Genomic DNA, 9,615 nt, shown 5'->3' with positions numbered 1-9,615 from the left:
ACAGCTCACGCTGTGATTGGCTACTGAGTTACCACCGCAACCAGAGGCATCAAATCAATCACGCAGTTTTAATAATATTTAGATTTTAAACTACTATTAACTGTTTTAATGTTTTACTGTAACTCACTGTACATCATGATTTACATCAACACAACATCCATTAATTTCTACAGCATCATGGAATGTGTGTGTTGCCCCTGACAACGGACCAGCCAATCACAGCGCCGCAGGGCTGTCCTGTTCCCCCGGCCTATGGGTTGTATAGAGCGTTACATGTCGGTTAGTTGGAGGAACAACAGACAGAATCAGCAGAACAGTTAACTAACTGTATTATAACTAGAGTTATTTAACTGTATTATAACTAGGGACTAGAGTTCCTAACGGAGTTTAACTAGAACCAGACCCGATCCGAACCCGAACCGACTTCTGAACTCTCCAGCATGTTGCTGCTCCAGAATATTGTTCTGATGGTGTTGTGTTGTTTGGCTGTGACGGCTGATAAAACTACAGCTGCCGATAAAACTACAGCTGCCGATAAAACTACAGCTGGAGCCGATAAAACTACAGCTGGAGCCGATAAAACTACAGCTCCTTCTGCGACCAACAGTACAGTAGTGGGTGAGTTAAATACTATACAACTGTTATCTGTTACCAACCTAACCCTAACAGTCAGTAGTGAGTGAGTTAAATACTGTACAAGTAAATACAGTTATATCTGTTACTGAGTAAAATATCCTTTAAAAGTGTATAGGCCTAATGTAGAAATACAGACCCTGTAGGGCAGTGGGCCCAACGTGAGGTCCGGGGACCGTTCCAGGGGGTCCCCAACTAAATGATAGTTTGGAACTAAATGGACCCTCATGGGTCCATATGGTTCCATTTCTACACTCTCAGAGGTAAATTAACATTGATTTTACAATATAAATTGGGGGTCTCAGAGATATAAATGCCACTGGGGTCCGTAGCCTAATGCATGTCAAACTGGGGGTTGAGAATCACTGCTGGAGCCGTAAAAGTCTTCTCTTATGGGGGTCCCTGGCATATCTTTTCTAATGGGGGTCTGCGGGCTAATACGTGTCAATTTGGGGTTGCTTGACATGAAAAGGTTTGGGAACCACTGTTTTATATTATACATTAATTATGTTACTGGCGTATATTATACATTAATTATGTTACTGGCGTATATTATACATTAATTATGTTACTGGTGTATATTATACATAAGGCGTAGGGGGTGTGACATGAAAAGGTTTGGGAACCATATTATACATTAATTATGTTACTGGCGTAGGGGTGTGACATGAAAAGGGCAATGTTGGTTTTATGGTGTTATTTAAGTGTCTAGGTCAGGACAGTGTAACCTTACATAACCACAGTACTTCAGGTCAGGAGGTAGACCTAGAATGCCTGTGATCATTTAATTATACTTCGTAAATTTTCATGTATCATAAGGCATAGATAGCTTCCATCGTTTCCTTGTAGATATGAAAATGTGCGCCATAAATGTGATAAATGCTCCGTTTGTACTCACCCATTAAATAATTCCAAAGACGTGGAGTGAAATATGGTCCTCTAGTTTTATATCCATGTGAAAGTTCTGGCACAAAACGCGTATTTAGTGAATTATCTCCACTTTTTCAAGAGATGCACACGGACGCCTTTCTCTCCGGCAAGGGGGGGGGGGGGGGGGGGGGGGGGGGCGGAAAGATCGATGAACTGATTTTACAAATACATCCTGTTTACCGCAGACGTCATCACCAATTGACCAGGGAAACACAAAAGTTTGCGGTCACACAATTGGCAGGTGGTGTGATTAATTACCCAGCACCTATCGCAAAGCAAGAAAGGCGTCCGTGTGCATCTCTTGAAAAAGTGGAGATAATTCACTAAATACGCGTTTTGTGCCAGAACTTTCACATGGATATAAAACTAGAGGACCATATTTCACACCACGTCTTTGGAATTATTTAATGGGTGAGTACAAACGGAGCATTTATCACATTTATGGCGCCCATTTTGAACCCGAACTGAAATCAAGCAGGGTGTTCTATGGCTCTGTATGTGAAATACTGTACATACTGTATGTAACAACAAGAGCCGTTCTAGGGCTAGTCAGGAGGTAACAGCGTAACCTTAACGTAACCACAGTACCTCAGATCAGGAGGTAACAGCGTAACCTTAATGTAACCACAGTACTTTAGGTCAGGAGGTATCAGCGTAACCTTAACGTAACCACAGTACTTTAGGTCAGGAGGTAACCTTAACGTAACCACAGTACTTTAGGTCAGGAGGTAACAGCGTAACCTTAACGTAACCACAGTACTTTAGTAAATGTACTTGGATGCTTTGCAGCACCACTGTCTCCAGGCCCGGCAACCAACAGCACCGATGAGTCCGGCGTTCGAACCAGCAACCTCCTGAAGAGTCTGAACGTCGACCCCTCCATGATCCGCAGAGCCATGTACGTCCTGATCGGAATCACCGGGGTGGGAGTTCTCTACTTCCTGGTCCGCGCTGTGAGGTAGGAACCAATAGTTCCATGTCCCTGAACCTATCCTTACTGTCCCTAACCAGTTCTCTACTTCCTGGTCCGCGCTGTGAGGTAGGGGAACCAATAGTTCCATGTCCCTGAACCTATCCTTACTGTCCCTAACCAGTTCTCTACTTCCTGGTCCGCGCTGTGAGGTAGGGAAACCAATAGTTCCATGTCCCTGAACCTATCCTTACTGTCCCTAACCAGTTCTCTACTTCCTGGTCCGCGCTGTGAGGTAGGGGAACCAATAGTTCCATGTCCCTGAACCTATCCTTACTGTCCCTAACCAGTTCTCTACTTCCTGGTCCGCGCTGTGAGGTAGGGGAACCAATAGTTCCATGTCCCTGAACCTATCCTTACTGTCCCTAACCAGTTCTCTACTTCCTGGTCCAATAGTTCCATGTCCCTGAACCTATCCTTACTGTCCCTAACCAGTTCTCTACTTCCTGGTTCGCGCTGTGAGGTAGGAACCAATAGTTCCCTAAAACCTAACCCTAGCCATAACCACATAACTGTGTGTGTGTGTGTGTGTGTGTGTGTGTGTGTGTGTGTGTGTGTGTGTGTGTGTGTGTGTGTGTGTGTGTGTGTGTGTGCGTGTGCGTGTGCGTGTGCGTGTGCGTGTGCGTGTGCGTGTGTGTAGGATGAAGAAGCCTCAGCATAAGAAGAAGTACGGTCTTCTGTCAAACATGGATATGGACGGAATGGAGTCTGACGAGGATACTCTGTACGAGGCCAGGAGCCTCCGCAGGTACTTATATACAAATACTACGAAAAATACTAGACATTATATATAAATACTACACAGTACATCAGTGTGATGAGGAGGAGACTCTGTACAAGGCCAGGAGCCTCCGCAGGTACTTATACTACGGTAAATACTAGACATGTCACTCCCAACAGCTGAGAACGAGGCCAGGTAGTTCTTTCTCACGGGTGGATTTATTGGCTCTCACACAATTCATCCACAACGTCAAAACTGTTGCAAAATAAGGCATAAAAAACCGGAAATATGAAATAATAACAAATGCTGAAAGGAAAACAAACACACTGCTGCATTAACCCATCTTGGGCGGGAACCTCTTTTGGTGTTTTAAACATTATGTTATAATTTTAGCTATTGAAAAATAGCAGCTCTACAAGCTACGAGCTTGTAGGTCTGCTATTTTTGAAAAATCGTTAAAATGTGGCGCAAATCATTGAATATATATTTCCAGAGCGAAGGTTTTTAACTAAAATATTTGCTTCTGGGAGGGTCCCTGGAACTACATATTTTGAGATGGGGGTCCGTGGCCCAATAGAGATAATTCTGGGGGTCCTTGACATGAAAAAGGTTGAGCACATTTCAGAAAAATATTAGGATTTAGAAGCCTTTTTTTTAATCGACCTCAGTCCAAAATGGGTTAAGACAAACACACCTCACTGGCGCTGCTGCATAATTAAACCCAAGGGAATGAAAGAGTTCTTTGCCCTCTGAAGTGCCCAGAATCACAGCGACACGGAAATACAATTCATTCCATCAACAAGACATTTAAACCACATGACAATATATCTTGATGTAAAGGTTTACAACCTGTCCATCCACACGCTACAAACAACCAGTCTCCCAAGCAAACTGTCTCTGAACCACTGCCACCTCCCCTGTGAACCACTGCCACCTCACACCATATATGGGCCTGTGAACTAGAGGGCAGCACGCGTCCACCCGGACCCGAATACCCGAGATCCGACCCGAGAACCGGGTCGGGTGCAAAATATTGACGTGCCGTCGGGGAACGGGTCGGTTCTATTTCAAAGCTGCCGGTCTCGTTTCGGGGCATCAGAAATGCAGAATACCCGAAATGCCCGTGCAGAACCCGAGCTTTATTATATTAAACCTTTCAACTTTAAAAATAGGTTTTGAAAATAGACATGTTATGGTTATGTGTGCGTTCATCTGCGTTGTAATTATGTTCTAAAATACACGCCTCGAGCATTTGGAAATGGAACGTATTCACTGAGGGTGGGTGTGTCACAGTGTGTGTGTCACAGTCACACACACACACAACACGAACAATCTTCATCATGGCGGCCCCCTTCTTGAGCGAAGTGAAACGCAAACTACAAGCAAACGATTACAGTGTGCATTCTGTGCAATCTCCTAAAGGGAAGTCGGATGTCTGGGACAGTTTGGTTGTCATTGTCGACGCGGACGGTAACAATGTTGGTGCTGCAAATGCACAGAGTGTGACTCACTGCTTACTGACGACATGCAGAAGACGGGAACATCTTCACTGAAGAAACACCTGACTGGGAAGGCTGTGCAAACTGTACTCAACCATGCGAGTCTTGCGACGCATTGCGAGCTTGTAGATCGGCTATTTTCAGCGCTCCTTTGTAGAGGCGGGGGGTGATGCTGACGTTCAGTGTTCAGTCTCATAATCACAGTCACGGTGAAAATAAGCATAATATAGGATTGGACACACCACGGGTGTAACGGGTCTTTCGGACCGGGTAGGTTTATTTTTCGGATAGGATCCTGTTTTTATCGGCTCCGGATCGGACCGGGTCCAATTCTTTCGGGGTCCATTTCGAGTCGGGCGCGGCAAATTAGAATGTTGCTCGGTTCCATATCGGACCTACAAGCTCGTAGCTTGTAGATCTGCTATTTTGTTACAGTACAATGTACTGTGTAATATTTACTGTAGTACTGAGTACATCATGACGAGGATGAGACTCTCTGTATGAGGCCCGGAGCCTCCACAGGTACTTATATACAAATACTACCATACATTCTATACATTTTATATATACATTCTATGCATTTTATATGTAAATACTATACATTTTATTTAGAAATACTATACATGTCACTCCCAACAGCGAAGAAGGAGGCGAGGTAGTTCTTTCTCACTGGTGGTGATTGTCTCTTATCTGCTGTTGGACTTTGTCTGTCCATGAATCTACGTGTCTTTAAAACAAACATCTACTGCACACATCGTCAGTGTCATAGTTTAAACACTTTAAACAGTGCTAACATCAGGGTTATTTTGACTAAAGAAAAGAGGACGCACAGCTCGCAGTCACGATGCTAGAAACTTTAATAAACCAACGTTTCGGCAAGCAGGTTGCCTTATTCAGGGTTTGATATGATCATACCCTGAAGAAGGCAACCTTCTGATATGATCATACCCTGATATTATCCTACCCTGATATGATCCTACCCTGATATGATCATACCCTGATATTATCCTACCCTGATATGATCCTACCCTGATATGATCATACCCTGATATGATCCTACCCTGATATGATCCTACCCTGATATGATCATACCCTGATATGATCCTACCCTGATATGATCCTACCCTGATATGATCCTACCCTGATATGATATACCCTGATATGACCCTGATATGATCATACCCTGATATGATCCTATCATCCTACCCTGATATTATCCTACCCTGATATGATCATACCCTGATATGATCCTACCCTGATATGATCCTACCCTGATATGATCCTACCCTGATATGATATACCCTGATATGACCCTGATATGATCATACCCTGATATGATCCTATCATCCTACCCTGATATTATCCTACCCTGATATGATCCTACCCTGATATGATCATACCCTGATATTATCCTACCCTGATATGATCATACCCTGATATGATCATACCCTGATATGATCATACCCTGAAGAAGGCAACCTGCTTGCCGAAAGGTTGGTTCTTCTTCTATTCTTTAGTCAACGTTTTATCTCCTGGTCATTGAGTAAAGCGTTCCAAAAAGTGAATGCTCATAAAGCTGCGGGGCCAGATGGGATAGCCTCTCGTGTCCTTAAGACATGCTATAACCAGCTGTCATGGGTCTGTACAGACATAGTTAACCTGTCCCTGTCATTGTGCGTGGTGCCATTGTGTTTTAAAAAACAATAATTGTACCCATTGCCAAGAAGAAACCTGTTACCTGTCTCAACGATTATCGACCTGTTGCCTTGACTTCTGTTCTCATGAAATGTCTGGAGAAAATGGTTCTCTCTTATATCAAGAGCATCATTCCAGCTAGTATTGATCCTTTACAGTTTGCTTACTGTTCAAATAGATCTGTTCAAACTACTCCCTTCCAAAAAACGCTACCAGAGCATCAATTCTCGTACCACCCGTCTCAGTAACAGTTTCTACCCCCAGGCAGTCAGGCTGCTGAACAGCTGACCTTGAACTGTTTTGTCACTTCACTTGCACTTTTCTTTTCCTGTTTTTTGTCTTTTTCTTGCACTATAGATGTTTGTTTATGTCCTGTGTATGTAAGACTGAGAGTGCTCTGAGCTAAATAATTTTCATTGTATGTATACTCTGTATCTACAGTATACACGTGACACCTGAACCTGAACCTCCCCACTACTGGTGTGTAGTTTTATCTCCTGGTCAGCACCCCCCCCCCCCCCCACACACTGTGCTCCTACCTTTCCATTTGTTCTATAACATCAGTGTTGATATCATAGTTTAACCCATTCTGACCTGAGATCAGATTAAAAAAATGTCTTCTACATCCTGACAGTTTTCAATTCTGACCTGAGATCAGATTCTAAAAATGTCTTCTACATCAGTCGTTCTTCGATTTTTCATCAGTGTTCTCTGGAACCATGGGATGTTTAGGGTGTTGCTACAGATAATAATAATAATAATATCTTTGTTTCCTAGATGAGTCGTCCTCGTGTTGCCATGGAGATGACACCCCTGAACACCAGGACCAACGGACACCACAGCTGTGTGTGTGTGTGTGTTTGTGTGTGTTTGTGTGTGTGTGTGTGCATGCTTGCGCGTGCGTGCGTGCGTGTGTGTTCCGTGTACGTGTGTGTGCGTTTATGTGTTTGTGCGAGTGTGTGTGTGTGCGTGCGTGTGTTGCGTGTACATGTGTGTGCCATGCGTGTGTGTGTGTGTGTGTGTGTGTGTGTGCGTGTGCGTGTGCATTTAAAGGACCTCATGGTTCACGGTGATGCCAAAGCTACAGCTGCTGCTGCTGAGCGGATAAAGAAATATTTTTGTATAAATTAATTATCTCTATGATTTATTGTTTAAAAGGCAGATTTCTGTCACTCTACCACTTGTTGAATATTAAACAATAGACATCTATATGTTTATAACTGACTGCAGCCACACTATTCTATACATCCATAACTTATTTAACCCATTCTGAACGGGAACCCATTTTGATGTTAGCATCATGTTATGCTTTAGCTATTGAAAAATAGCAGATCTACAAGCTCATAGCGCGCCACCGAGTGGCGCGCTACGAACTTGTAGGTCTGCTATTTTTGAAAAATCGAAGAACGACGGACATTTTTTAATCTGATCTCGGGTCAGAATGGGTTAATCAGACCAGTGTGTGTCCAGTGGAAACCTCGTATGAATCTGATCTCAGGTCAGAATGGGTTAAAAGGAGCCTTAATGTTTGATGTTTCTACCAATGCTGATCGTTATGGGCGTGGCTCAATAATTAACTTTTTTCATTAATTTACAAATCTTTTTGACAGCCTCGACGTCACCTCACTTTTAACCAATTCCTGCCGTTTTGGGGCGAAAACCTTTTGGTGGAAATATTTGTATGATAATACAATATCCAATCTAAGCAAAACATCTGAATGTGCAGATCTACAAGCTCTTAGAATGTCTCGAGGAATAGAGCTGGAAGTGGTTAAAAGGTGTTTATTTGGTTGTTTGCTTATAAGTTAAATAAATAAAAACTTTCCATAATTTCTAGGTTTTTTTCTAAATTTATATGAAGATTTTGCACTTTTTGTTTTAAATTTAATTTATTGTATTACAAAGTCAGACTCAGATCATCAGTGAAAGAAAATCACACCCGTGTGAAGTAAGAGGTGCAACGCCAGGTGGGGGTCACCGGGGGGAGGGGGGGGGGGGTTCCAGACCCACAGGAACGCACCCAGGGTGCCGGCCCGATTCTGGCGAGCCGCCCCGCGTCCGAAACGGTTGAGAAATGACAGAGTTACAACCATAACATGCCCAGCCAGGCAGGGACCCACACACATACTCACTTAAGGAAGTGGTTTGCACCACTTCAAAATTTAAGAAATTCCATGAAAAGAAAGATCTATTCGCTTTATTTAATGAGGAATCTTTGACCAAAATGCTGTTTAACTTTTCTGTAAATCTTTGACCAAAATGCTGTTTAACTTTTCTGTAAATCTTTTACCAAAATGCTGTTTACCTTTTTCTATAAGTCGCATATTTCAATCCAAATGTTTTCTATGTGAATGAAGAATGGACCATTTTCAATAAAGAAACAAGTGACCTTAATATTACTGAAATGTTTCTCATTGAATTAGAACAGAACAGAGTTGTATGTGTAATATTTGTATTCTGATTACATTTAAATCAACTTTAAGATAATTATAAAAGAAAAAAGTTGTATGTGTAATATTTGTATTCTGATTTAAATCCACTTCTATATTTATCTACATTGTCCAGAAACATCACAGAAGTTCAGAGCGTTCATGTTAAACTATGACTAGAGGTGACCAGCAGATGGCAGCAGAACCCTTCTACTCACTTAGCTATCTGTTCCATTGACTTGCCTATAATATTATTTTATGTTTTGTTTTCGTATTTTACTGAAAACCGAGTAATTTGTTGAGTAGTTAAGTTTTAGTTATATAATCAGGACTGAGTGACACTGTTCAATTAAAGGACCACTTCACCACTTTTCAACCTATCTTCATATAATAGGTCCTCACTAATAATCATGAAAAAATGGCGCAATTCTTTTCTACTCTGTCTGTAAGCAAAGGAAAGGTACTATGTTTACCCAGGGTAACTGGACTAAGGAAAGGAAAGGTACCATGTTTACCCAGGGTAACTGGACTAAGGAAAGGTACATGTTTACCCAGGGTAACTGGACTAAGGAAAGGAAAGGTACTATGTTTACTTTACCCAGGGTAACTGGACTAAGGAAAGGAAAGGTACTATGTTTACCTAGGGTAAATGGACTAAACTCAAGAACTTGTTTACAGCCAGGCCCTGCTCATAGAACATTTCATGGTAGGGGCTCAATGCCTTGCTCAAGGGCACTT

General features: G+C 42.4%; 1 protein-coding gene across 1 annotated transcript; it reads left to right on the top strand.

Moving 5' to 3' along the window:
* The first annotated feature begins 260 nt into the window (after window positions 1–260).
* fam174c (family with sequence similarity 174 member C) lies at window positions 261–8,836 on the top strand. The gene is made up of 4 exons (XM_080770900.1): window positions 261–618; window positions 2,353–2,521; window positions 3,174–3,281; window positions 7,226–8,836. Exons 1-4 carry the CDS (start codon window positions 441–443, stop codon window positions 7,227–7,229), a joined length of 459 nt encoding a protein of 152 aa, XP_080627026.1. The 5' UTR covers window positions 261–440; the 3' UTR covers window positions 7,230–8,836.
* Window positions 8,837–9,615: the final 779 nt, after the last annotated feature.

The sequence above is a fragment of the Protomyctophum bolini genome, assembly GCF_963924005.1.
Source record: "Protomyctophum bolini genome assembly, chromosome: 8".
Lineage (NCBI taxonomy): Eukaryota > Metazoa > Chordata > Actinopteri > Myctophiformes > Myctophidae > Protomyctophum > Protomyctophum bolini.
Note: the sequence above shows the minus strand (reverse complement) of the source record. Positions and strands in the feature narration are given on the sequence as shown.